The 27,584-nt window shown below is 56.1% G+C and overlaps 8 protein-coding genes across 8 annotated transcripts; 2 read left to right on the forward strand and 6 right to left on the reverse strand.

The window, feature by feature from the left end:
• Positions 1 to 45: 45 nt before the first annotated feature.
• Positions 46 to 1,382, forward strand: DICSQDRAFT_149348 (mitochondrial carrier; the record flags this gene model as incomplete). The annotated part of the gene is made up of 7 exons (XM_007369095.1): positions 46 to 76; positions 135 to 176; positions 247 to 285; positions 334 to 455; positions 562 to 698; positions 749 to 1,252; positions 1,319 to 1,382. 7 exons carry the CDS (start codon positions 46 to 48, stop codon positions 1,380 to 1,382), a joined length of 939 nt encoding a protein of 312 aa, XP_007369157.1.
• A 109-nt stretch (positions 1,383 to 1,491) lies between these two features.
• Positions 1,492 to 2,514, reverse strand: DICSQDRAFT_149349 (uncharacterized protein; the record flags this gene model as incomplete). Its single annotated transcript, XM_007369096.1, has 7 exons — positions 1,492 to 1,672; positions 1,733 to 1,788; positions 1,850 to 1,898; positions 1,983 to 2,169; positions 2,221 to 2,222; positions 2,285 to 2,373; positions 2,425 to 2,514. The coding sequence occupies 7 exons, from the start codon at positions 2,512 to 2,514 to the stop codon at positions 1,492 to 1,494; spliced, it is 654 nt and encodes a 217-aa protein (XP_007369158.1).
• Positions 2,515 to 4,224: 1,710 nt separating this feature from the next.
• DICSQDRAFT_149350 (P-loop containing nucleoside triphosphate hydrolase protein) lies at positions 4,225 to 7,940 on the forward strand (the record flags this gene model as incomplete). The annotated part of the gene is made up of 15 exons (XM_007369097.1): positions 4,225 to 4,277; positions 4,716 to 4,815; positions 5,062 to 5,125; positions 5,176 to 5,196; positions 5,248 to 5,279; positions 5,333 to 5,413; positions 5,466 to 5,582; positions 5,632 to 5,665; positions 5,716 to 5,817; positions 5,872 to 6,623; positions 6,685 to 6,834; positions 6,902 to 6,957; positions 7,018 to 7,145; positions 7,201 to 7,717; positions 7,784 to 7,940. 15 exons carry the CDS (start codon positions 4,225 to 4,227, stop codon positions 7,938 to 7,940), a joined length of 2,364 nt encoding a protein of 787 aa, XP_007369159.1.
• Positions 7,941 to 9,414: 1,474 nt separating this feature from the next.
• On the reverse strand, positions 9,415 to 10,400 carry DICSQDRAFT_67789 (uncharacterized protein; the record flags this gene model as incomplete). Its single annotated transcript, XM_007369098.1, has 2 exons — positions 9,415 to 10,087; positions 10,159 to 10,400. The coding sequence occupies 2 exons, from the start codon at positions 10,398 to 10,400 to the stop codon at positions 9,415 to 9,417; spliced, it is 915 nt and encodes a 304-aa protein (XP_007369160.1).
• Positions 10,401 to 13,094: 2,694 nt separating this feature from the next.
• DICSQDRAFT_39507 (uncharacterized protein) lies at positions 13,095 to 13,250 on the reverse strand (the record flags this gene model as incomplete). The annotated part of the gene is made up of 1 exon (XM_007369099.1): positions 13,095 to 13,250. A coding segment is annotated over one exon (156 nt), but the record flags the coding sequence as incomplete, so codon positions are not given.
• Positions 13,251 to 13,825: 575 nt separating this feature from the next.
• Positions 13,826 to 15,296, reverse strand: DICSQDRAFT_173288 (WD40 repeat-like protein; the record flags this gene model as incomplete). Its single annotated transcript, XM_007369100.1, has 6 exons — positions 13,826 to 14,244; positions 14,292 to 14,441; positions 14,494 to 14,692; positions 14,751 to 14,801; positions 14,860 to 15,087; positions 15,156 to 15,296. 6 exons carry the CDS (start codon positions 15,294 to 15,296, stop codon positions 13,826 to 13,828), a joined length of 1,188 nt encoding a protein of 395 aa, XP_007369162.1.
• An 835-nt stretch (positions 15,297 to 16,131) lies between these two features.
• Positions 16,132 to 17,914, reverse strand: DICSQDRAFT_139683 (uncharacterized protein). The gene is made up of 3 exons (XM_007369101.1): positions 17,427 to 17,914; positions 17,265 to 17,373; positions 16,132 to 17,209 (listed from the first exon to the last, which is right to left on the reverse strand). The coding sequence occupies exon 3, from the start codon at positions 16,851 to 16,853 to the stop codon at positions 16,527 to 16,529; it is 327 nt and encodes a 108-aa protein (XP_007369163.1). The 5' UTR covers positions 16,854 to 17,209; positions 17,265 to 17,373; positions 17,427 to 17,914; the 3' UTR covers positions 16,132 to 16,526.
• Positions 17,915 to 18,200: 286 nt separating this feature from the next.
• On the reverse strand, positions 18,201 to 23,209 carry DICSQDRAFT_110765 (WD40 repeat-like protein; the record flags this gene model as incomplete). Its single annotated transcript, XM_007369102.1, has 7 exons — positions 18,201 to 18,543; positions 18,791 to 20,574; positions 20,635 to 22,151; positions 22,201 to 22,350; positions 22,406 to 22,604; positions 22,663 to 22,713; positions 22,769 to 23,209. 7 exons carry the CDS (start codon positions 23,207 to 23,209, stop codon positions 18,201 to 18,203), a joined length of 4,485 nt encoding a protein of 1,494 aa, XP_007369164.1.
• Positions 23,210 to 27,584: the final 4,375 nt, after the last annotated feature.

A 27,584-nucleotide genomic window follows, 5' to 3' on the forward strand; every position in this document is an offset into this window, starting at 1 on the left:
TCTCCTCCTCTTACCTCTGATTGCCTCGTTTTTTCAATTTAAACCATGAAAGATACACCCGAGGCCAAATTGAGGCGTGAGTGGTTGACGTCTTTTCAATGCGCCCAGCACGAGCTCACACCTATATACACCAGAAATCAGCCCCGCATTAGACTTCTTGGCCGGGACAGTCGCAGGTGCGCGTCCTTGCCATGTAAAGTCGCTGTATTGGCTGGTTTGAACATAGCATGGTTCTCGCGCACGCAGGAATGGCGGCGGTGGTAGTCGGATATCCTTTTGACACCGGTGAGTCAACCACACCTCAGTCTAGACGTCACTCTCACCTGCGTTTAGTCAAGGTGCGCTTTCAGAGTCCCCAGATAGCCTCAAAGTACCGCTCCACTCTCCATGCAATTCTCACCATCATCCGCGAAGAACGAATGCGCGGGCTCTATCGTGGAATCGCCGCTCCCTTGGTATGTATCTAAGCGCGGCCACATACCGAGGACGATGATGCCATTCGCTAGGTTCGCTGACCGCTTCTCTTCTCCTGCGATGTGACCACGAACGTCGTTTGTCTAGGCTGGTGCTCCACCATTGAATGGACTCGTCTTCTCTTCCTATCGTTCTCTCCTTAGAGCACAGCTAGACGACGACCAAGCTACGCCTACACTCACACAAGTTAATCTCGCAGGTGCAGGAACTGGTATCATATGCTCGTGTGTCTTGACTCTCTTCTCATGCAGCGCACTCCCTGACACTGGTGCAGATTAATCACCACTCCTGCTGAACTCGTCAAGATCCATCAACAAACCCTCGTTCGTTCTGCATACAGCGCAGTAACCCTCTCCGACCGCGACGTCATCCTCCACATCTGGCGCACACACGGCCTCCGTGGGTTCTATCGCGGTATCACCGCAACTGCACTCCGTGACATCGGATACGGCGCGTACTTTGCCGCTTATGAGGCAACCCTACGCTATTGGCCGCGTCCGCACGCCTCGCTTCCTGAGCAACATTCCACTTGCAATAAGGAGGTAGAGTTGACGCCCGCTCCGCACCCGTGGCTTGCACTCCTCACCGCGGGCGGTATGGCGGGCATCGCGGGATGGATTGTGACGTTCCCATTCGACGTCGTGAAGACTCGTGTGCAGAGCACGCCGGCGAACGCTCCGAATAATCTGTACCGCTCGACGTGGTCGACTATCATCGCTTCGTATCGCGCAGAGGGCGTCGGGGTTTTCTTTCGTGGTCTCGCGCCGACACTAATCCGGTGAGCGACTTGGCCCTGCTCAGCGGTTTCCCGTCAATCTGTGTCCTGACCAATTGTAAACCACAGGGCAATACCCGTGAATATGGTGACTTTTGCCACGTTCGAAGCCGTGATTCACCTGTGTTCGTGACCGCTGTCCAGACGTATTGTCCCGATTTCATATCATACATATCTCTCTGCAATAACATCGCCCGTAACGCGTTGGTGGTCTTCGAGACGATTGTCTTCTGTCGTCAACACTATGGCCCAGGTCCATCAGCCACGTCTGTTTCACTATCCTCTGCAACGTCGGCCGGGACGAGGACCACTGAACCCATCATGTTCTCCCAATTCCCGGCATTCATCGCGGGAAGGTGCATCGTCCGTCGACTGGCTTGCTGTAAGTCAAGCAGGAAGTGCGTGATGAGTATTGAGGTTGCGCTGAGCCGTCGAGGTAAGCAGCCTTCTTCACGGCAGCAGACGGGCTGGCTATGAGCGTACGGTTGGATGTATAGCGAGGCTATACTGTTGAGATCTTTTGCACCGAAGACGTCGGCCTGAGAGCGCATGCGCAAAGGTAAACGCGGCAGCACTGGCTGTGAAGAGACTAGGGCTTACCGGGACTAAGACAGAAACAAGGTATATAGTGTTCAGTATCAATTGGGCACTGACGTAACGTAGTCAGTCGTGCATCAATGGCAGGAGGAACACGTTACAAACACGAAGTACATGGTACCTGAAATAAAGTCACAGGTCATTACTCAAAGGAGCAAGAGTGGCATCGTAATTCATACCATCTCGGAATAGTACATCGCTGATGGACGGAGGTTTGCCATGACTTTTGAGCCTATGCATATAGGTAGCGGACCAAGTGATGCAGACGACGATGATATCGGCCAGCACCAAGAACGCTCTGCTACTGACGACAGCTGAAGGGTCTGTGAGGACAGAGGCCTAGCCAAATTAGACGGAGACTGCTGGCGGCGTACCTCTATAGAACATTCATGATATCAATCCTCACGGCTGCACTAACAGGATGGAAGAGGGACGTACACGACCTGGAGCAACACTGGGGCATCGTAAGCCATGCTGCATCCACCGTTGTTTGGGTCGTGATGAAACCTGATCCAGGGGGAAAGGACCTAGAAGACGTTGTAGGGAAATTCGTGGATGGCGCCAGCATGCGAACGCACCAGTGCCATGATACTTGGCGATACAGAGAGCAAGAATGTGATGATCGCCCGAGTGCGTCTCTTGCGAGCACTCAACGCATACGCACGCATCGCAGTGAAGGCTGTGAAATAAATATATTGCGTTTGAGCTACGAGTGTCATCAAGCTAAGGGAGGCCCTACCGCCGACCGGAACATAGAGGAGATATTCCCCGATTCCTCCGGCAAGCTCCTGCATTACACACCTATCTCAATGAGTCCATCTACAACCGAGACCTATGGCCGCAAAGACTCACATCTGAAGCTAGCATTAATACCACACATATCATGCTACGTTCGAAAGTGCGGTACTCACGCCATAGGACGACGAAGAACTCCACCAGGGAGTCCACCACGCGGAACAAAGTAAAGGGAGATAGCGATTTGAAAGGAAAAGAATGGACGCTACGGTGGGTTTCTGGCCCCAGAATAGCTCGACCTCTTGGTCCAAAGTAAGAAAGTATTCGAATAACAGCCACACTGTGGGACGCGACGATCCATGAGGGGGACGCGGTACTACAGAGCCACAAGGGTACGTACCGAAAGCGGACGCCATGGTGTAGTCCCGGCCCACGGTGCTGTCTTTTCGATGAAGCTTGTTGGGAGATTAGAACACAGCGCGACCACTCACCGTGACAGATCCTGCAGAGACACAGCCATCTTGCTCGCGAGGTGGAGGGCAGGATATGATCAAGGGACCAGAGGACAACGACCTGCGGAAGGCATGCACCGTCGACTCGCGCGCAACGGCACGCAAGAGCTTCCGACGACGAACCTAATACGCAGATACTTTATACCCAATACCCCCCCAGGCCGCCATGGAAACCGAGCTCTGCTTCCCTTATAGAAGATCAAATTCACCATCTGTCTGAAATTCAGCTTCAGTACGCTGCTCGTGGCGAAGCGATGTCCATCACCAGGTCACATCACATTGTGGCCCGTCCTCCAGCAGCACCGCCTTTGGAAGGCGTTTGTGGGATACTTAGGACTAGTCATCGACAAGGCTTGGTAAGACAATTTGAGAGACAGAACCTGGTCCGCGAGGCCAACGAATTGTGGGTCCTTGGGAGAGCAGACGGGAAGGAGCGACGCGAGGGCGCTGATATGACGTGGAGAACAGCTTCGTGATGTTCATCGACGGCCATCTGCGACAGATGGTCGAATCGTTCAAAGGCGCCTCCCTTCTCCGGGGCTATATGCTACTTATGCTAGGAGAAAGGACAAGGACGGGAGTTGTGCGCAAACGCTATTCAATCTCCCAAGTACCGACCTAGTGATTTCGGGCGCCTGGGCGTCCTAACGGCCCTAACAAGGGAGAACCCAAGTGCCATCTAGACGGTCGCCGTGACTTTTGACAAAGTCTGAAGAAAGCTAGAGGGAATCCGAGGCCGTATACTCATCGTGGGCGGAGATGAGCTGTATGCGATTGTGACAGAAGAGCGCGCGTGTCGACATGCGAAGTACGGGTCACTGTCTGGTGGGACCGTACTGGTAGGCTCAATTGGACGTATGGCTGCGAGTACGGCGAAGGTCTGAGAAGAGACAGGTCGAGACAGTCACCGTCTCGTCGTCAAGTACTGATCGAGCAAGGGTAGCGATATGGAGAGCACAGGTCGTTGGAGCAGGTCGTTGGAGCAGGTCGTTGGAGCAAGGGCGGCGAGAGTAGCAGACGATGTGATGCGGGAGAGATGACCATGGGAGGAAGATAGGGAGAGGAATCTGGAAGGTGTGATTGGGGAGCAGATGTCTTCAAGACATGGTCAGTGTGTCATGACGGCTGTCGATGGCTATCTCCATGTCCGTTGTCCTGGAAGCTGGGGTGAGCAAGACAAAGAAGTGAGGAGGTGGGGACGGAGAGTTGTGCGAACGGAGAGGTGGGCGCGCAATATTATGCCTTGGGGTCAGAGAGCGCGATAGGCCGTGGCCATCTATCCGGTACTTACTGTTGCAACAGGATCGCAGTGTGCGCAAAGAGCGACGGCGAGAGCTACCTACCCAGCGCGAGTTCTCGTCGCTTCCAGCAAGCGCCCGTGGCTTTGAGCAAGCGCCCGTGGCTTCGCGCCTGCAAACAACGCTTCCGTATTTCTTTCCTTTCTCCACCACCAGCTCTCCCCATTTACTCTCACCTGCTCTCCCTCCGTGAATGCTTCGCAGACAGCTATCTCGCCCTCATCCCCCCCTCAGACATCCCCTTCGAGCCCCTCTTCCCCGCCGCGCTCCTCTCTCCCGTCTCTCCCCATGCCCTGCCTTCAACCCTCCTCTTCTCTTCTCCAGATCCTATGCACAGGGCCCTCCGGGAGGTGGTCAGCCAGCCTTTCCCGGCTTCTCCATGATGGGTCACCAGCGTCAGAAAGGTGACGCCCTCAAGGAATACGTCAGTACTCTCCTCCCTTTCGAACCGTCCCAGTCTATAGCTGCGCTACATTCCCTCAATCTCGCTCTTGCCTCTCTCCGACCCCTCTATCGCAGCCCTTCAAAGCTATGCGCTGGTTTGCAACCTCGCTGTCTCCTCGCGCGGCGGCTACTGCTGCATCCTGCCCACCTCTCCCCTTGCTGAACGCTCTCCTTACCCAAACTGTGACCATCTCCATCACTGCTTTGCTGACTTTCCTGTGCACAGAGCCTAGACTTGACCGAGCTCGCCAGGAACGGCAAGCTCGACCCTACCATTGGCCGTGACGACGGTGAGTGCTATCCCGCTCCGCTTCCTGGTTGTAATCCTGATCAGCCCCAGAGATACGGAGGACTATCCAGAGTGAGTAGTCCGCTCCAGCACGTCCTCGCTGCTAGCTCACAATACTTCCAGTTCTATCTCGTCGCACAAAGTCCAATCCAGTCGTATGTCCCAGCTACCTTCACCTCCTCTCGTGCTTACGCTATGTTCTACGCAGCTCATCGGACCCCCTGGTGTCGGTAAGACGGCTATCCTCGAAGGCCTGGCACAGCGTATAGTCGCAAAAGAAGTCCCAGAGGTAACGTTGCCGTGTTCTTACGTCTGACCTTTCCGCTCACATTCGTCCTCAGTCCCTTCAAAACAAGCGCGTTTTGTCTATCGACCTCGCCGCCATCATGGCCGGCTCTGGCATTCGCGGCCAGTTTGAGGAAAAGTTCAAGGCCCTTATCAAAGACATTGAGAACGAGGTCGGTCAACTCTTGGGTATTTCCATACCAGCTACTGACTGCGTTTCAGGCTGGCAATGTCATTTGCTTCATTGACGAACTCCGTACGTATCCTTCGTTCCAAACGCGTAGTACATAACTCATACCTCCATAGACACCCTTTTCAACCTCGGCAAGACCGAAGGCAGCATCGACGCTGGCCAAATGATCAAGCCCGCCCTCGCCCGCGGCCTCCAGCTCGTCGGCGCAACGACCCGTAAGCCCTCTGCCTCCCATCCCCCTTTCTACCCTCTCTAACCTCCCATGATAGCCGACGAGTACCGCAAGACGATCGGCAAAGACGCCGCGCTCGAGCGCCGCTTCCAGCCCGTCACCATCGACGAGCCCACCGTCGACGCCACCATCTCCATCCTCCGCGGTCTCAAGCCGCGGTACGAAGTCCACCACGGCGTCGGGATCGCCGACAGCGCGCTCGTCACCGCCGCCGTTTACGCCTCCCGGTACATCTCTGACCGGTTCCTGCCCGACAAGGCGATCGACCTGGTCGACGAGGCGGCGTCCGCGCTCCGGCTCGCGCAGGAGTCGAAGCCCGACGAGCTCGAGAAGCTGGACCGGGAGATCATGACGCTGGAGATCGAGCGCGAGAGCCTGCGGCACGAGACGGACGTGTTCTCCGCGGAGCGCCGGGCGAGCGTCGAGGCGCAGCTGAAGCAGAAGCGCGAGGAGGCGGCGCAGCTGACGAGCGTGTGGCAGGCGGAGCGGGCGCGGCTCGACAAGATCAAGGAGACGAAGGAGCGTCTCGAGGAGGCGAAGCGCGAGCTGGAGATCGCGCAGAGGCAGGGCCAGTACGAGAAGGCGTCGCGGCTGCGGTTCGCGACGATCCCCGAGCTGGAGAAGCAGCTGCCGGCGGAGGGCGAGCGCGGGGAGAGCGAGGACGCGGAGGGCCCGCTCGCGATGCTGCACGACCGGGTGACGAGCGCGGACATCGCGCGGGTCGTGGCGAAGGCGACGGGCATTCCGGTCCAGAGCTTGTTGAAGGGCGAGAGGGAGAAGCTCGTACATGTGAGTCTTCGTTGGTTCCACTTCGACAACGGGACAGGCGGACTGAATCGACGTGCTGCAGATGGAGGACGCGTTGAAAAAGCGGGTCGTCGGCCAGGACCACGTCGTGGAGGCCGTCAGCGACGCCGTCCGAATCTCGCGCGCGGGCTTGCAGGCGCCCAATCGCCCCGTCGCGTCCTTCCTCTTCCTTGGGCCCACCGGGGTCGGCAAGGTGCGCTTTCTTCTCGCAATATATCTTCGTCTCTGGGTTTCGCTGATTGAGACGCCTTGACGGGCAGACGGAGATGTGCAAGGCGTTGGCTCAGTTCCTGTTCAACGACGAACAGCGCGGGTTGTACGTCTTCTCTTTTCTCGACATCGTTTGATCCTGTGGACTGATATCGTCGACCTGCAGGATCAACATCAACATGTCAGAGTACCATGATAGACACACGATCTCCCGACTCATCGGCGCCGCGCCCGGCTACGTCGGCTTCGAAGAGGGCGGCCAGCTCACAGAGGCAGTCCGTCGCAAGCCCTACGGTACGCCCTTCTCCCCGTCTGCCGTCGCACCCCCCGCTGACCCCCACCGCCGCAGCCGTGGTCCTGCTCGACGAGCTCGAGAAGGCGCACAAGGACGTGGCGATGATCCTGCTCCAGATCCTCGATGAGGGCTCCATCACCGACTCCCAGGGCCGCAAGGTCGACTTCAAGAACACGATCATCTGCCTCACCTCCAACCTCGGCTCGGACGTCCTCGCGCACGCGTCGGCGTCGGACCCCGCCACGGGCGTCGTCACCCCCGACGCGCGCGCCGAGGTGCTCGAGCGCACGGCGGAGTACTTCCCGCCGGAGCTGCTGAACCGGCTCGACTCGATGCTGGTGTTCAACAAGCTGTCGCGGGCGAGCATCCTGCAGGTGGTCGACCTGCGGCTGAAGGACGTGAGCGACCGGTTGAGGCCGAGGAGGATCACGATGGACGTCGATGGTAGTGCGAAGGAGTGGCTCGTCAGGGAGGGCTACTCGGACCTGTACGGGGCGCGGGCGATCGCGCGGATCGTGCGGACGAAGGTGCTCTTCCCGCTCGCGCAGAAGCTGCTCAAGGGTACGATCAGGTGCGTCTATCGACATCTTGTTCTGAACGCGCGTCACGCGAATACTGACGGGGCGTATTATCATAGGGACGGGGACGTGGTGCAGATCCGCGCGTCGGAGGATGGGAAGACGCTCGAGATCAAGGACAACCACCCGCCTGACCCGTCGATCGGGTCGAGTGCGACGCCTGTAGAGGCATCGACACTCGAGCGTGTTAACGAGGATGAGCCGTCCTTTGCGTGAATGCTGGGGTGCACTCGGAGCAGGGGTACTGCACCGCCTCTCATGATAGACCGAAGGCATATTTGACACATTGCTAATCGCATAGCCACAACCTAGACGACCCATTGCTGGCCGCCATGTATCATATATGATAGGAATTGGACAGGATACTCCGCTCAATCACTGTAGTACTTAGCTTACAACGCTTCAATGTATACAACCCCACTCAGCCAACGTAATCTCATGAATATTGTTGCTACTAGTCAGTAGTCATTGCTCTAATCACTACTCTCCCTACACAATCCCGACAACTCGGAAGCGGCCCATGGCAACCATGTGCCGCATTCGAAGCTCCCTTCGACCACGATATCGTTCCTCTATGTCGTTGAAGTATCCAAAGGGCTCGCACACCGCGTCTGTAAAGCGGTCCGAACCCGCCCGTCGAAGCCAATACAGTTATACTGAGAGATTACGTTCTCAGCTACCGGCGGGTATATATCGTGGTAAGGGTGACCGCCACCCTTACACCGTATTCTCAATCCAGTCGAGGGAAGACGAATCCCCGCCGATGCGGAAGAGCTCCGTCCTGACATTTTGAAGTTGCAGCGAGCGGACAGGCAATCAGATTCACGACACATACTGTTTAGGTACACATTCTACATGGGCGAGCATAACACCATGTCGAGTGTATAGTCTTCACAAGTGCGTCGCACGGTCGCGCCATACTACTCATAGGGTGCTACGAAACCAGAGGGTACCTGCAAGTCGGATGTCTCAGTATGCCGGGAGAAAAAGAAGAACAAAAGCGATCAGCACCTGCTTTGCCCAAACACCCGTGTTCACCAAAGCTTCCGGGCCCTCCTTCTCCCAAAGCGAATTAAGGTATTCCAGGGTAATAGACCCAAAGATGATAGGCCTTGAAGGGCTCAGTCCTGAGGAAGTTGGCGAGATGGGCCATTCAGACTCGGGAGATGATAGGGCGTCTTCTAGTGTCCGCACGATATCCTCTTCACCGCCGTGAGCAGACTCGAGCTGCTCGCCATCTTGGTCTTGATGAGCTTCAGGATTGTGTCGCTCGTTCCCTTCGATATTTTCGGACCTTTTGCTCAGGGGAGACGCGTGACATTCTGGTGCTCGGCCAGAACCCTTCCGTGCACTCTCCTCGCCGTGATCCAAGACTTCCCCTGTCGACTCGAGGGCCTGTCGCTCTTGTCCATCATGTGCACGCTCCGATACTTTGTCCACTTTTCTCTGTTCAATGTTCTCTAGCGTCGCACCATCTGAACTCTCAGCACCAACTTGAACAGCCTCTGGTTTGTTTTCAGGTTCCGCTTTAGACATGAACTCAGGCGCAGGCGGAGGTTCTGGCTCCTCGAGCTGAAAGAACTCCAGGACGAAGAGTTTATTCGCGATCTTAGGAATCTTCCCTACACCTCCGGGTTTGCATATCGCCTTGTGCTTTGACCAGTCCTAACCGAGATGATGATTGTTATTATCACAAGGCAACTGAGACCACAAGGTGCGGACGCACCTTCACTTGACACTGCTTACTACAGTAGCGCGGTTTCAAGTCCTGCGGGCACTTCCCCGAGCATAACCTCAGCGAGGCCCTCGACGCGGACCATGTGGAACATCCCTCTGCGCTACATATGTACTCCGACGGGTCCCTCTCCGCCGATTGTAAGGCTTGGCGAGCCTCCGCGTGCAGTTCGTCCAGGCGATCCTCCACAGCCCGCCATAGCGGACGATGCTTCTTCGCGCGTTTTGTCATCTCAGTCAAGTCGACGCCCAGGCTCTCCCCAATCTCACGAGCAGTGAAGCCAACGCGAAGGACGATGGCAGAGACGTGGCCGAGCCGCGCACTCTCGCTCGCGTGGTGCAAAGCGAACCCCAGACTCGTGTGCGCTGGCTGGCCGTAGCCCACCTCCAACGTCTGGCGACGCCGATAGTGTCGCTCATCGGCGGTATAGCTTATACGCTCCTCGTCGGACGCCTTGAACTTTTGATAATGAGCGTGGGCGGCGCAGGAGTGCGCCCGGGCCATGGCTGACTGGCTTGCCACGTCGCCGACGTAATCCCTCTTGTTGTACTCCGGGTCGTAGAAGGCATCCAGCATGAAGAGTGCGCCTTCTGGATTGACCTTGAATGTTGTACAACCACTCATATATCTAAGAAGGTCACATGGTTTCAAGTGAGGAATTGTATGACAAGTGGCGTTTCGGAGGGCATAGAGGCGCACCTGACTGCCGTCTCGAGCACCGCCTCAGGTTCCCCAGCTCTCCACATATTCAACACCTTGTCTGCGGGCCATTTTGCAAGGTATTCCGAGCACTCTTTGAGTTTCGCAGGGAGGTCGTCGTGATGGACGTCATGGTAGTGGGCAAAGCATGAGGTTTTGATGGAGAGGTGCTCTTCCAAATTGGGGTAGACTCGCCGATTTGGATAGGTCTGTGGTTGGCCCCGCGGAACCGCTGAAGGCATCCTGACCTTGTCCGCCCCCGATAACGAGGTTCAGGTGGTGCTCTGTGTATGGTGGACAATGAACGTTGCAGGAAGTCGTTGTTAACCGAACCGCATTGACTTCCTTGGTTGCCGCCAGGGACGACCGCTACTAATTTACGTTAGGCATCATTAATGCGCGTTGTGTGCTGCGCGCATGAGGCCGCCGCCCGCAACTCATTTGGTGACTGCGTACCTGAACGAGCGATGAACATGAGAAGTATGATAACCTTTGCATTCCAGCCATTGGGACTGACGATTACTCGAGCATCCTTCTCAGTAGTCTCGACCCCCCGGTGGATACTCCTGGTCCCACCGCACTCCTCCGCCACCGTTCGCGATCCATATGGGCTTCCCTACCCATCCTACCGCAGTATTTCCGATCTCACCGCCAGATTGAGAGCGCATGTATCGCGCCTCGCGGCATGCGCAGCCCAGCTCCAGCCTTACCTCTATCCGCATTCCCGCTCAAGCGGTCGACGAGAAGGCCCCCCCGTCAGGCCATCAGAGCATCACGAATACCTTTTGAGACCATTTCGGTTGATTAGCTCCTGCCGCCAGTGCGCATCCTCGACAGCCTTGCGGACGATCCCTCCGGGTCTTCGTAGGCACCACCATGGCTCGCGTTCGTTGCGCCGGCTACCTAGCAAGGACCACGGAAAGGACAGCGAACGAGATCGAGACTGCGACCGCGAACGAGACTGTGAGCGGGACAGGCTGAGGGAGAAGGGGAAGAAGGAGATGGGCCACCGGCGGGAACGGGAGAGAGGCAGGACGACCGCGCATCGTCCGAGCGGGACAGGCAGCGCGGACAACTCCGTCAGCACGCTCACTCTCTCGAGCGCGAGAACGAGGGCCTCCAGCTCGCTCGCTCTCACTTCTCCCCCCACGTCGCCTGCATTCGTATACCTCCATTTTGCAACATTCCGCCGAGGTTGCTCTCGCAGAGCTGACGTGGCACCGCCTGCTGTATACTTCCTTGCTGGCGACTTAGTCGGATGCCCGACAAACAATGGTCTCTGATGCGGAAGGCCTCTCCCCCCTCAAGGCTTCCTTTCGATGACTGACGACTGGTCGGGCGCGGCACTTGCGGACCTCAAGTAGGTGACCGTCCAGCGTATGCTTGTCGTCGCGAAGGAGGGCGATAGGGAGATCATAGGGCCTACGCTGGGGACGGAGAACACGAAGCTCCTGGGAGCACGCACAGGACCCGACGCTGGTCCTGTTCGTGCTGCAGGCGTGGGTGGTGTGGGCGTGACACGGGTGACCGGACGCGACACGGGTGACCGGACGCGACACGGGTGACCGGACGCGACACGGGTGACCGGACGCGTTCCGCTGTTCGCTAGCGCTGCCGACGTCACGGTGGTGAACACGCCAGACTCGTCGGTGTAAGAGCTCTCGGTGATCTAATTCCGGAGTCCCTGGCTCATTGACTGATATCTCTCGTACCACGTCGCACATGCGTCCGCTCATCGATGGCAGGTCCAAAAGGGGCGACGGACGCGAACGTTATCCGCCCTCTCATCCTGTCGCACTCCCCACATACGCTCACTCCTTCACGCACATCCGTGTACACTCCTTCCATTACGACCGCCTGCGCCATTTCTTGCGCGTGCGAGTGCACAGTACCCAGCAGCGCTGTCACCTGCACTCCGCTCCGCTACATGAGCGCCATGCACATCAACGACCCCTACGTTCGTCTTCCTCACTTCTTCCCTTGACCTTTCCGGGCTTACTCATACTTGACAGCCTTCTTACAAAGGCTGCAGATGCGGGGTCCGAGCAGACAATAGCAACACCACCCCCACTCCAGACGCCCCGGGCTGGAATGAGCACCTCGCCAGCATATTCGAGGCCAGGTGAATGTGCGTCATCCTTTGCTTCCTCCTCGCACACCTCCACTGACCTCGCGATGCAGTTGTATATGGTCGACCGGCACTCGAGTGACCTGGGTGAGCTTTCTCCCGTCACCAATTCAGAAGTCGGTACAATGACAAGCCCACAAGGAGCGCATGCTGAAAGAGCGAGAGCGTCGATACAGAAAATGAAACAACAATGGGGCGGGTTCGACATAGGCTCCGTATTCGCGCGATGATTTTGACCGGCCGTTGGGAAGGGGCACAAGACTGTCAATGAGAGCTGGCCGTCGAGGACGAGATCACTTGGCACGTCGTCTGAGACGTCGTTTGTACTTACGGGCGCAGTGTCTGCGGCGGGGCAGCTACCGTCGTGACTGCCTGCCAAAGAAACATTGTTCTCACAGGTTTACTGTACCAGTCGCTTTCGTGTACTTGCCAGTAGAATACCTTGCCGTACTAGAGGAAGCGGTACAAGACTTATATCATAAATGCTAGTTCAGTAGGGACACCAACTTGGGTGTCGTTATGTAACGACTTTGCACGGTAACGCGCGCCGCTCAATAAAATGACTTGCACAGAAACACTCGAGACCGTGCTGCCCTTCCATGTCGCTTCAATGCACCACGTACGAGTATTATTCACTGCTCTCCGGATCATCTCATTATATAACCAGACACCGCAACACGAAGACATGGCATCTGCTACTAAGTTGAAAATTGTGGAAACGCCGACGGGCAAGCATACGCGAAGAATGTGTTCTAGTAGTGAATAACTGAGCCAGAAGAAACTACACTGAAGTCGACCTCTGAGGCTGATAACAGTTCGCCCATCCAGTTCCAGAGCAAGCATTCGAAAAGTCTATAGTGATCGACTCATGTCCCACGATCTTCACCATCCCTCGCCACAATAGACAATCACGATACTCGTCCGGCACCCACATCACAAGGTTATCGTTATTGTCCGTGATCCAACCATTCCATGCCTCGTACTTCTGAGGATAGAGCACAGACGGGTCTTCGGCTGTGCTTGTCGTCGTAGCTTTAAAGTTGATGAAGGAGGGATGAGCTCTACGAGGATCTTGAAAGTGCATATCTATGTTCAGCTTAGATGTGAGGAACAATAAGACACCACTCGCCTGTGAAAGCCTCCATATCCCAAACAACGATTCGATTGGACGTGTCTGAACCGTCTGATATGATGTGGCGACCATCTGGAGAGAGCGCGAGGGAGTCGATGCTTCTGAATGGATTGGACAGACATTCCCCAATAGGCTCTCGTGTCTGCGCATCCCACATCCAGATCGTCCCGTCATCGCCCCCGGACACAATCTGTCGGCAATCCGGAGAATATGTCGCATTGTACATGAACACTGACCCCGTGTGGCCGCCTAAAGGCTCGCCTTCTTGTTCCCATTTCTTTGTATCCCAGAGTCTGATCGTGCCGTCGCCGGCGGATGACATCATATACCGGCCGTCCTTGGACCATGAAACAGACCGGACCCAGCCTTCATGGCCCCTGAGTGTCTCGCCAACAGCCCGCCCCGTCTCAGCATCCCACCCGTACTGTGCTATCGTCCGAGCCGGATGCGATGCGCTTTCCATCCGGTGACCACGCGACGGAAGTGACCCGACCTTCATGCCCGACCTTGGGCCCGACGGGACACTCGTATGTCTCGGCATCCCAGATGCGAATGGTGCCGTCGTACGAACATGAGACAATCCTGCGGCCATCTGGCGAGTAATCAGTATCCGGTACAAAGGACGTATGGCCACGTAGAGGCTCTCCGAGGGGTTGGAGCGTAGTCGAATCCCATACACGAAGGGTACCATCGAACGAGGCGGAAACAAAGCGACCGCCATCCGGAGAGAACCTGACGCGAGTTATGCGGTCGGAATGGCCCTTGAGACGCCCGCCGATGGATTTTACATGAGTCAGGGTGGACAGCTCGACAGTAGTGCCTTGGACTGCGAGTCAGAACGCGGATCAGTGGGCAACAGAATGGGCAGCTCACGGATATCTTCGAGAATTGCTAGCTTGATTTCGATCTCGAGCACTCCATGTTCGGTGAAGCAACGGCGAAGGTCCTTGAAGGCCTGGGTGAACTCGGCGATTTTGCTGTCTATTTGCGGACCAAAAACCGCGTTTTTGCCTGCTCGGACCCCTAGCGCGGAAGTCCATTAGAGAAACGATGCGTTCACTCTGAACATTCTTACAGAAGTTCTCGACTTGAGCCTTGTCCCGGATGAAGTAGGCGCACTCGGCTGTCTGCATCGACATGTCCTGGAGCAACTTCATGCGCTTTTCGTCCAACTCGGAGAGGCGACCGGCTTCCATTACGAAGTCGTAGAGGTCATACATCGACACGAAGAGGTCTGCCATAGCTTTGTCACGCTTGTCTTGTGCGATAACAGGCTAACAGAATATTTCAGACGGGGCGACCACAGTAGAACGACATGTCAGAGGGGCATACCTTGACGATTGAGAGCAGGACGGTGGATGCTATCTTGGCGTACGGATGAATCTGAATAGTTCCTTCAGTACCGTCACGGTTCGCTCTATAGACAATATGATTGACACACATCACTGATTTTCTCCACTAACGATGCAAAGACCTGGACCTTCTCCATCAGGGGCCCCCACAGCTCGTACGAACTCTTCACGTGTTTCGCTGTTGGTTCGATAGACTGGAACACCTTGGCCATATGATTCCCGGGAGTCTTGAGCGCCGAAAGCGCTCTTCCGGCTTGGTCGAGATCCGCCTTATTGACCCCGCCGAGGGTGGTGCCGGTCGTCGGGGTTGGATCCTGCTGTTGGAGAATGAGGCGTTCAGTCAGCGCAAGGGAAACAGCGGTAATGGCGAAAGACAGCTGCGTACCTCTCCCGAAACTCGCTGAACGACGGGCTGCTCCTCGGGCTCCGACTGGAGACTTGGGCGCCCCACACTGCTCGGTGTGCTTCCGGATCCCCTCGATGACGGTTTAAAGAGTTTTTCGAACCTGTCCTTGAATTTGCGCATGGCAATGTGCGTTGACTGTTTCGAGATGTCGTAGGATGCGGGGGGACCAACAATGCTGCCTTGGTGTACCCGAGGACAGCGTGCCAGCCGCGTGCACGCATGGTGGACACGTTCGCACGGTGGACAGCTTGAAGAACGGCTTCATTAAGGTCTCAGCGTTAGAACTCGGAGCGGCGGACTCCGGCTGATTGTGCACGGATGCGATGCCCTTTGGGGAGACGTAGCATCCTATGTATCCAAATACTGAAAAGGGTAGCATATTCGAACGTCAATGGTTTCCTGAGGTATTGTGAGGGACGCAGCTATATACGTACGTTGTTTAGAACAGCCGGAGGGTGAATCCCCTAAGCTGAACTCGATTGGAGTTTTGCGAGCTCGGCCCAGAGAGGAACACAATGCTTTGGAACGCAGTCACAAGTCAAAAGTATATCATAGTTAATACGGTACTCCATTACATGCATAACGCTCTTGATGATGCACGGCGGAGCTAGAGGGGTCTGATATAGCAAGGTTCCGTCAAGTGGCGCGTGAGCAGCAAAAAATCATTTGACCTCTGAGTTCATTGCGAAGTTGGTACTTTGTCACCATCACTTACTTGCTCCTTCAATACTTGGGGATTTATTGTCGTTACGAAATGGAAGCCCAGTCCTGGTGTGGGAGGAAGGAGGAGGCATACACGCCCACATTGAACACAGCGCCAAAGACGAACGCAGGCTGCTGGGACCACGCCGGCCGTTGTCCCCGTCCTTCTGGCCCACAGCGAAGCAGCGACTACGTATCCGACCGCGAGCGACAAGCAAGTCAAGTCGCACTCTACTTGACGTGATCGCCTGTGCTCACAGCTACTCGCACCCACAACAACGACCAGCTCCCCGAAATTCGACACCTCAGCAGATGCTCTCGAGATTGCTCAGGTACCACTGCGGTCCTTCGCCACCGCTCACATCCGCATGCGCTTCCCCATCCGTCCCACGGCAACACTTTCCATCTCATAGCAAGCAATAGCGCATGCGTCGCGCCTCCCTACCTCCGCAGCCAGGACTGCATCTCCAACGTTACCTCTCTCCACATTCCCGCTCGAGCGCACAACCCCGAGAGGGCCACAGACACCCGTGCCCGTCGTGTCGTCAGAATGTCATGATACCTTCCAGTACTTGGGCAACTGGCTTACGACGGACATTGAGGATCTTATAACGCGGTGAGCTCATCATCCTCGCATTCTAGCACTGACTATCTGGCAAATACCTCAACGTGAATTCCGATGGGAACGCGGACAGGACCGCGATAGGTGGAGAGGGAAGGGGAGGGTACATTTAAGAGACAGGAGAAGTGGGAGAAGGGGGCCCAAGAGCGCGAGCCGTGCGTCCAGATTTTGGACGCGAGAACGTTGAGCAGCTCTGAGTCGGAGTCTGGGTCCATTATACAACCTTCAACGGAAAGTTGCGCACAAATTAGTGTTGGAATGAAGGAGCGCGAGAGGGAGATCGCGAGGCCTGCTCGAGAACGGAGATGATGAAGCTGTTGGAGAGGCAGATGCACGCGCAGCACCCGAGACATGGGTGACCGGACGCGTTCCGCTGTTGGCTGCCGATGTGGTGAACACGCCAGAGTCGTCGGTGGAAGAGCTTTCGGTGGTCCAATTCCAGAGTCCCTGGCTCATCAAGTGACATCTCTCATACCACGCATCCTGTCGCACATGCGTTCACTCATCGATGGCAGGTCCAAAAGGGGCGACGGACGCGAACACGTCGCACTCCCCACATACGCTCACTCCTTCAGGCACATCCGTGTACACTCCTTCCGTTATGACCTCCTGCGGCATTCCTTGCGCGTGCGAGTGCACAGTTCCCAGCAGCGCTGTCATCCGCACTCCGCTCCGCTACATCAGCGCCATGCACATCAACAACCCCTACGTTCGTCTTCCTCACTTCTTCCCTTGACCTTTCCGGGCTTACTCATACTTGACAGGCTTCTTACAAAGGCTGCAGATGCGGGGCCCGAGCAGACACACCACTCCCACTCCAGACGCTCCGGGCTAGAATGAGCACCTCGCCAGTATATTCGGAGCCTCATACAGGTACGTCATCCTCTGCTTCCTCCTCGCACACCTCCACTGACCTCGCGATGCAGTTGTACCTGGTCGACCGGCACTCGAGTGACCTGGGTGAGCTATCTCCCGTCACCAATTCAGAAGTCGGCACAACGACAAGCCCAATACTCTAACGCACAAGGGGCGCATGCTGAAAGAGCGAGAGTGTCGATACAGAAGATGAAACAACAATGGGGCGGGTTCGACATAGGCTCCGTATTCGCGCGATGATTTTGACCGGCCGTTGGGAAGGGGCACAAGACTGTCAATAAGAGTTGGCCGTCGAGGACGAGATCGCATGGCACGTCGTCTGAGCCGTCGTTTGTACTTACGGGCGCGGTGTCTGCAGCGGGGCGGCTACCGTCGTGACTGCCTGCCAAAGAAACACTGTCATTATAGGCCTACTGTATGCGTCGCTTTCATGTACCTGCCAGCAGGACGCCTTGCCATCCTAGATGAAACGATCCAAGAAGTACATCATAACTGCTGGCTGAGTAGAGACATCAACTGAGGTGTCGGTATGTAACGAGTGTCGGTATGTAACGGGTTTGCATGGTAACGCCCACTGCTCAATAACAGTACTTGCCAATTGCTCCATAGAAACACTCCGAGTCGAGACCGTGCTGCCCTTCCATGTCGCTTCAATGCATCACGTACGAGCATTATCCACTGCTCTCCGGATCATCTCATTATATAACGAGACACCGCAACACGAAGACGTGGCATCTGCTACTAAGTTCAAAATTGTGGAAACGCCGACGGGCAAGCATACACGAAGAATGTGTTCTAGTAGTGAATAACTGAGCCAGAAGAAACTACGCTGAAGTCGACCTTTGAGGCTGATAACAGTTCGCCCACCCATTTCCTGCGCAAGCATGCGAAAAGTCTATAGTGATTGACTCATATCCCATGACCTTGACCATCCCTCGCCACAGTAGAGAATCACGATACTCGTCCGGCACCCACATCACAAGGTTATCGTAATTGTCCGTGATCCACCCATTCCATTCCATGTACTTCTCAGGAGAGAGCACAGACGGGTCTTCGGCTGCGCTTGTCGTTGTAGCTTTGAAGTTGATGAAGGAGGGATGGGCTCCAAGAGGATCTTGAAAGCGCATATCTATGTTCAGCTTAGATGTGAGGAACAAGAAGACACCACTCGCCTGTGAACGCATTCATATCCCAAACAACGATTCGTCGGTCTGAACCCGATATGATGTGGCGACCATCCGGTGAGAGCGCCAGGGAGTCGATGCTTCCGAACCAATTGGACAGACATTCCCCAATAGGCTCTCGTGTCTGCGCATCCCACATCCGGATCGTCCCGTCCAGGCCCCCGGACACAATCTGTCGGCCATCCGGAGAATATATCGCATTGTACACCAGCCCCGTGTGGCCGCGTAACGGTTCGCCTGCTGGTACCCATCGCTCCATATCCCAGAGTCTGATTGTGCCGTCGCTGGCGGATGACATCACATACCGGCCGTCCTTGGACCACGAAACAGACAAGACCGAGTCTTCATGGCCCCTGAGTGTCTCGCCAACAGCCTGCCCCGTTTCAGCATCCCACACCCGTACTGTCCTATCAGTCGAGCCGGATGCGATGCGTTTGCCATCCGGTGACCATGCGACGGATATGACCCAACCTTCATGCCCATCCAAAGGCCCGACGAGACACTCGTATGTCTCGGCATCCCAGATGCGAATGGTGCCGTCGTACGAACATGAGACAATCCGGCGGCCATCTGGCGAGTAATCAGCGTCCTGTACACAGTGGGTATGGCCACGTAGAGGCTCTCCGAGGGGTTGGAGCGTAGTCGAGTCCCATACACGAAGGGTACCATCCCACGACGCGGAAACAAAGCGACCGCCATCCGGAGAGAACCTGACGCGACTTATGAGGTCGGAGTGGCCCTTCAGACGCCCGGCAATGGAATTTCCAGTGTCTGCATCCCACACGTTGATTGTGCCATCATAAGAGCCCGATATAATCCTATGTCCGTCAGACGAGTACGCGAGCGAGGTCACAGAGTTCGTGGGGGCAGAATCTGATGAATCAGAAGAGATATTGCCAGGGCTCTCCACGCTCTCCCTCTCCTCTGCGGACCATATCCGTAGTGTCGCATCAGACGAGCCCGACACGACGTGGCGACCGTCAGGTGAAAAGCTAACAGCGTATACGTAGCTGCCGCGCCCATTGAATGGCCCCCCGACAATCCCGCATGTCTCTGAATCCCATATCAGGACGCTCCCGTTTGCAGATCCAGACACGATGCGCCTGCCGTTGGGAGAGAGCGAGAGAGACCATACGTCACCGAGGAGGTGGTGGGATATCGTCCTCAACGTCTGTTGGGTCTCGAAGTCCCAGATCCTGATTGTCTTGTCAAGCGATCCCGAGACAATCCGAAGACCATCCGGTGAGAAAAGGACACAACTGACAGCTCCCGTATGAACTTCGAAGGGTTTCTCCACCGCCCCTCCTTCTACGGTGTCCCAAACCCGTACCGTGCCATCGTCAGCACCCGACGCGATGTATCGACTAGTCGGAGAGAAGGCGATGCAGCCAACGAAGGATGAATGGACACGGATAGGCTCATGAACCACCCCGAGCGTTTCCGTGGACCAGATGCAAATACGGCCGTTGTCATCGCCGGATACAATGCGACGTCCATCTGGAGAGTACGCGATGCACAGCACAGCGCCGTCATGGCCATGTAGAGGTTCACCAACAGCCTCCCATGTCGTGGAATCCCATATACGCACCGTCCAATCTTCCACCGCTGCGGCAACGCGACGGCCATCCGGCGAGAAAGCAACCCCGAAACCCGCGAAGCGGCAAGAGAGCTTACAGATTGCTTCGCCCGTCTCCGCATCCCATACTCGCACCGTATCGTCCCAAGATCCTGACACAATGTGCCGTCCGTCAGGGGAGTATGCCACGGAACGAACAGCGCCTGTGTGCCCCGAGAGGACCGCATGAGCCTGCGGCCAACGGTCACGAACGCTATCGACGAGCGGAAGATAGGGGAAATATGGGAGATAATTGGACCGGACCCTGGACGACGTCGGAGAGAAGGGCAGAGCTGAGATGTAGACGTGAGGAGCGGCTTGGGCTATGACACCGGCAAACCGGCGAATGAAGGAGATCGCGTCGAGCAATAGCTCCTTTGATTGATCACTTCCTGAGTTCTACAACAATCGTCAGTCAGATAAAAGCATACATGGGTCACGTACAACGACCACGCTCACATTGTACCACCTGAGGGCTGCTTCCAACGAGGGGGCCGCGCGATTGACGGACTTGAGTAGGCTGAGCAATTCGACCCAGAACAGAAGCTTCTCTTGCAGAAACTTGCTCAGTTCTTGTTGCAGGTCTGGAGGATGAGTGGTGATGAGGTGTTCCTTCCAGTTACAAGACGCGTATGATAGGCTTTGAGGTACGAAGGTGGAAATGCGGGATTCGAGATTGGAAATGTCACGGTTGGGGATGTAGGACGTGTCCAAGCGGCAGATGTTGAACGACAGTCGAATGTTCATGATTCGGAAGCAACCGAGCGCCATAACGGGATGTCCCGCCGTCAAGTCGACGAACCACTCCCCGCTTCTGGCCTCGTCAGTCAAGAAGTCGCGGAACGACGTGTGATGCGGACGGATCAGGGTTTTTTCGTTGTATACTCCCCATAGAAGGGAGCCCATGTGCTTCACTATCAGGTAGACGTCGTCCTCCTCAACACCGATCGCGACACGACGCATCTCTTCCAGGGATTCAACCGACAGCGGGGAGGAGGCGCAGAACACCTGGGCCATGACAGAACGGAAGCGTTCCATGAGATCTTCATCGTCTGATGCGAACAGGTCCCCTAGGATGGTTCGATAGAGGCCGTCCAGGGAGGTCGCGCCCCCTCGCGATACCGCGTCCAGAAACGATACAAACCGTTTCTTCAGAGTGCGACCCGCCGGCTTTTGAAGAATAGCCCGGCAAGCCGTCGCCGCCCACTGAAACAGGCCCTCCGCCTTTTCAGCCAGCTTCCGAATGTCGGTATCATCCAATGCGGCCTCGGTTCCAGAAAGAAGCTCGTGACGCACGTATTGCTCGATGTCCCGGGCTGCCTCATCGTGGTTGTCGTCGAGTATCATCTGACTTATATGCGGATGGCCGTCCTGGGAGCGGTCTACGACATCAGGCTCGGGACGGGACGTGAAGAGGATGCGGAAGTGGGAAGGAAGTTGCTTGGAACCCTCCGTGAGATGCTTCAACAGCAGACGGCGTTCGGGCGCATCGGGGGAGCTGCTCTCATCGAATGCGTCGATGACAACAAGCACTGGTCCATCCAAGCTAATTTTCTCGAGCGGCTTGACAATCAGCTCCTTCCACTGCGTCGCGATGTCGACCGACCCGACGAGGCCACCCTGATCATGGAGGACGTTGGCGAGCGCATGTCGGAAGTCGCGATTCCAGTCCGCAAGATCGCGCGCAATGGTACCAATGACAGAGGTGAGACGACGTTCCGCTTGGTAGCTACGGTTGAAGCAGAAGAAGGAGCCTAGGCGGCGACAGGCCTTGAACTCTACGCCAATGGAATGGGCGATGGAGGACTTGCCGGTCCCAGCACCGCCGAGGAGGAAGAGAACCCGGGGGGCATCGGGGTTACGGTGATTGATCCACTCTCGGAGCGCCTCCAGAGTTTTCACACGCGTGCCTTCAAGACACGCTCTGCCCGAATCGAGTCCTGCACCGCGTACATGGGTCAAGCTGTCGATTTTGCCTGAAGCCGTCGGTGAGAACGAGGGTCATAGGAAGTGAAGAGAACTTACTCAGATCAGCAAGATTTGCCACACGGATCTCAGTTTCGAGCGTTCCCCCTTCGGTAAAACGCCTGCGAAGGTCCATGAAAGCCTCAGTGAACTCGCGTACTTTCTCGTCTACTCGCGAACCCGAGATGACATTGCTTCCAGCTCGGATCCCTGGGGGGCAACTTCAGTACGCGTCATAACAAGGCCTCAGCAATCACGTCCTCACAGAAATTCGTAAAACGGGCCTCGTCCTGGATGAACTCCGCGCACTCCTGCGTCTTTTTCGACATATCCTTCAACAGCCTTTTGCGATATTCGTCCAAATCTGTGAAACGACCAGTCTTGTTCACGAGTTCGTAGAGGTCGTCCATCGCTTTGAGAAGATCAGCCATTGCGTTGTCACGTTTGTTCTGATCAATCACAGGCTGAAGGGGATGTCTTAGATCCGCGACGGGAGTAGGATGATGGGCGGAGACAGCGTACATTGACCACCGAAAGGAGGACAGTGGATGCGATCTTGGCGTAGGGATGGAGCTGAGCATGTTCTTGAGCATGGTAGAGAATCCATATACCGTAGGTACCGACGTACGTCTCCTATGCTTTCGACAAGCGATGCAAAGATCTCCACTTTCTCCAGTACAGGCTTCCACAGCTCGTACGCGCTTTCAACAGCTTCTGGCGTTGCCTCGATGGCCGTCGCCCCTTTGGCCACGATTGTATTAGGTGAGCTAAGAGGGGCCAATGCTGTACGACCGTCGTCGACGGCTGTCCTTATTTGAGCCACATCCTCAGCGGGGCGTGTTGTGAGAGCTACGTCCTGCGTTTCCTTGAGTGAGACGTCCAATGAGATCCAGGAAGACACGGAACATGTTGACAGAGTACTACGTACTTTCTTCGAAGCCTCATGAGCGACCTCCGTGCGACCGACATCTGTAGATAGCGCATCGATAGACGCAACTCCGGCTTCATCCGTAGATGGTTGAGAGGATCGCTTGATGTGTTTGCGCAACTTGTTCTTGAATTTGCGCATGACTGGCTTCATTGGTGGTCCGAGGCTGTTATGGGATGTCGGCTGGTGGTCGGTGCAGAATCAGCCTGACTGAGGGCAGGGAGCCCGCTGGCATCATGGGAACGTGGTGGACGAGACCACGAGGCGTATACTAGGTTTCGGCGGCAGAGGTGCGTCGGGTCTGATCGAGTATCACTGGAAGTGACGTCTGGGCGGAGAACGCATCTCTGCTAAGTATCAACAAGAGAACCAGAAGCTTGGCATCGTGGAGTGTCAGAGACCTATAGTGATTACATTCTGAGATAGTCCCGAATCCTACTCGAAAGTCCCGATCCGAGTTGTAGACGGAACAAGTCATGTGCGGTGTGTTCCATTCCAGGCACAAGATCCGAACATAAAATCCCGGAGAACGGGAGCGTAGTGGAAATGAGGTCTGTCAAGTCAGGTTCTGTCAAGTGGAAGCAAGCAAGCGACAATTGAGCACCGTGCGCGTAAGCTGCGAGCTGTGAGATCAGTATTTTGTAGCATTATGAAGGATGCAGTTATGGTTACGACAGCCACAAAATCATCGCCAACAAGTTGGGCTGTGTTGAAGCTTGTCCCAATGCAGGAACACAACGCTCTCGATGCAAGCGATACATAGATATAATCGCATTGATCATGGTACAAGCACAAGGAAACTAATTGAACGGGGCTTGGAGGTGTTGATTGGAACAAGACACGCTACACAAAACGCAGCGCTCACCTCTGAGTCCCATCGCACCTCTATACCACCACTGTACCCCTTCATGCTTAGCCTGCAGCATCAACGTCCTGACTGAGCTCCGTTGACCGTCATGCAGAGCCATCCAGAAAAGCAGCGGAAGCCTAGTCGGGGTGCGGAAGCCGGAAGGAAGAGTCTCAGAGCAGATGCCCATTAGGAGGACGGCCCGATAGAGGAACCTCGGTGCTTTCTCCAGCCACGGTCGGCCGTTCTCGCCCACAACCCAATCAGCGACGGCGTACCTCACCGAGCGAGAAGGACGTCTTGATAACCTCCGCTTTGCAGCCACTCGCACTGACGACAACGACCAGGCTCAGCTTTCCCAATATCAACGCCTCGGCATTTTCACGACTGTTCTAGGCTCAGTCCCACCGCCCTCCTCCGCCACCGTTCGCATGCATATGCGCTGCTCCGCCTATTCTGTCGCACCATTTCTCATCTCATAGCGAAAGCGAGGGCGCACGCATCGCGCCTCGCTGACTTCGCAGCCAGAAGTACATTTCCAACCGCACAGTGAGATACACATCAACAACCTGTAGCGCCCCGCACCCGCGAAGTGAGGTGACGCGCTCGCTGGCCCGAAGGGGTAGGTGGCGCGTCACGAGAGGGAGAGAGGTTCGCTCGAGGGATAGACAGGGTATGAGTATCTCGATTGAACGCTGGGGTTTGTACATACAGATCTGGGTTTATATACGGTTCACGGGCGCTATAACAGCTCTAAGGTTCGGGAACACACGGTACAGATAAGAGTTAGATAGGAGAAGCTAGGATTAGGAAGGGGCCAATCCCGAAGCACAACGTCGATCAGGTACGGAGGGGGAGAAGAGAAGTAGCGCGCGACGCGGGCGCTACATACGCCCTCCTGGACGACCGCGCCGGTGCGGGGGCGGGGCGTCCATGTTCAGGACGCGTTCGCGTCGCCCTCGGTCGCGACGGGGTTGAATTCCATGGCCGCGTCCTCTCCGTCCGCGTGAGTGGTCTCGGAAGCGAAGTCCGGGACGTTGAGGAGTTGAGAAAGGCCGATGTCCGCCCCCGGGGAACCCGCGTTCGAGGGAGACCCCGCCTCGAAACCCAGGTCGAGACCTGCTTGGTTTTGGAGGTCGAGGGTAGTGGCCAGGGCCGAAGCGACCTTGCGCATGGCCGAGGAGTGGGCCCCGAGACGGGCCTTGCTCTTGCGACGAGCCTCGCGCCCTTCGTACTGACGGCGAGACTTCTCGACGCGGCCGGACTCGCGCATGGCGGCGTCGGCCTTGAGCCTCTCCAAGAGCTGTCGCTCTTCGCGGGAGAGCTTGAACCGGTCTTCTAATTTCTCCTCGCGTAGGAGCGTGGGATAGAGGAGCTCGGCGGGCGGGGGAGGGCGCGTGGTGAGTATTATAGCGCCCGAGTTGGGATCGACCGACGAGAACCCGTACAGGCTGTGTGCGTCCTCGTTCCATATGGCCACGAACGTGTCTATTCCGGCCGGTATCGGGTGCTCGGCGAAATCGAAACTTTTGCCCCCGCTGACCAGCTCCCGCAGGTGAGTCTCGTGTTCGAGGTACAAGCGGAGGAGTTGAGCGGGGTAGACGTGGATCCCGGAAAGGTGGGCGGACGTGAGAAGTAGATCTCCGCCCGGGCAGAGGGTTGAGTGGACGTGCATGGTGAGCAGTGGTGGCCTGGAGGTTGGGACGGCGGCGTCGGCGTTGACGAGGAGAGCTGGCAGGCGGCGGATGATCGAGAACAGGGGGCTGGGGTGAAGAATGCGGTGAGTCGACGTACCTGTTATATTCCTGGCAGACCTGGCTGATAAGGCTCTGCAGGAATACGTCGACATGACCCGAAAAGATCTGTGGGTCGCCAGGCGGTGGCGTCCCCGAGCCCTCGGGGAGCTGATCGACTGACTCTAGTCCTAACGCCTCCAGGTACATTCTTAACGCACCTAACGGTTCAGCCGTCCGATAAGGAATCCAAGTCCGGTCCCCGGACTTCCACTCGGCTTCGAAAATCGCGTCAGTTCCTTTACCGACGTGTCCGATGATTTTACTAACAGCCCACTCATTGTCGGGGTCCTCAATCTCAAACACCTGAGTGTCCAGACGGCCAGGAAAAAGGCGGTCGTCATTGGGTTCGTGGATACGCAACAGGGACGCGTGAAAAACATCGTGAATGCCCCTCCTCCTCAAGCTAGGAGGGAGTTCTACTCGGAAGGAGGAGTTATGGTAGTCCCGTACGATGCGGTATGGTCCGATAAATTTCGGAGCCAGCTTACGAGCCAATCCCTTAGGTAGGGAAATGTTTTTAGTAGAAATATAGACCAGGTCCCCTTCCGAGAATGGAGCCGGCCTTCTACGGCGGTTAGCGTCACGGACATGCTTGGTCCTGGCCGCGATCACACTGTCATGCGCCGCCATGATGGCTGATTTGACTTTTTGTGCGTAGATACGTACCCCAGGGTACTCGTCCTTGGCTGGGCGATCCCAAATCATAGGGCGGGGCATACGGCCAGTGTTGAGGAAGAATGGGGCGAAACCGGTGGTGTCCGATCGCGCCATGTTAATGGCAAACTCGATGCCCGGCAACCGAGCTACCCAGTCCCTTTGGTCAGGTTTGATACATTGTCTTAGCATCTGAGATACAGTGCGGTTTGCACGCTCCGTGGAACCGTCGGACTCTGGGTGATAAGCACTAGACATCCGCAATTCCACGCCAATAAGCTTGTGCAGGTGTGACCAGAAGGTACTGGTGAACAAAACGTCGTGATCGCTGACAATAGCCTTGGGTAGCCCATGTAACTTATAGACTTCCGAGAAGACAAGCTCAGCAACATCTCGTGCGCGATAAGTCGTCTTAGAGGGAATCAGATGCACCATTCCTGTCAAGAGGTCGATCACGGTGGTGATCGAGTCGTAGGTACTATCTCTGTCCTTAGACTCAGGAAGGGGTCCCACGAAATCCATTCCGATCGCTTCCCAAGGCACGGCCGGAACTGGTAACGGGTTGAGGAGGCCATACGGCTTCTGGTTAGCTGGCTTACTGCGTTTACAAGTCTTACATGAGTCACAGTACGACTGCACGTCAGGGAGAAGGGTTTTCCACCAGACGTGGTCACGTAGAAGATCAGCTGTCTTTCGAGGTCCCAGGTGCGCTAACAAAGAATGGGCATGAGAGATAACAATCTCCCTAGCGCTGCGCCCGTTGACTATGATGTGTGGGACACACAGAAGCTCACTGTCACGAACCGCCCTCACGGTGCTACGTTTCCTTTTCGATTCGGACCATTGCCTCGTACGTTCCCTTATTGTTCACTACTCGCTATGGTTTCCCTTTGTCTACACACGGACAATAGTTCCCTTTGTCCCCATGTCCGCTATTGTCCTACACCCCTTGTACTCCGTACCCATGGCGACGCTATTGTTCTCTAGCGCCCATTGTTCGTTCCCTGTATATAGCTGGATCCCTTGCTACCTGGAGACTCTAGTTTCGACCTCTTGTCTCCAGGTAAGCCATCGTGTATTTCGCTCTGTAGATACTTCGCTCAATACACAACTTGTCTCCAGTCCTGCCTGTTGAGCTCCGCTCCAGTCTCACTGTGATCAGAGCTCGTCGGCGCTCCTGCCTGCCTCGCTCGTCTCCGCTTATTCGCTCGACAGTCAG

Source organism: Dichomitus squalens, assembly GCF_000275845.1.
Source record: "Dichomitus squalens LYAD-421 SS1 unplaced genomic scaffold DICSQscaffold_44, whole genome shotgun sequence".
In the NCBI taxonomy this organism is placed as follows: Eukaryota; Fungi; Basidiomycota; class Agaricomycetes; order Polyporales; family Polyporaceae; genus Dichomitus; species Dichomitus squalens.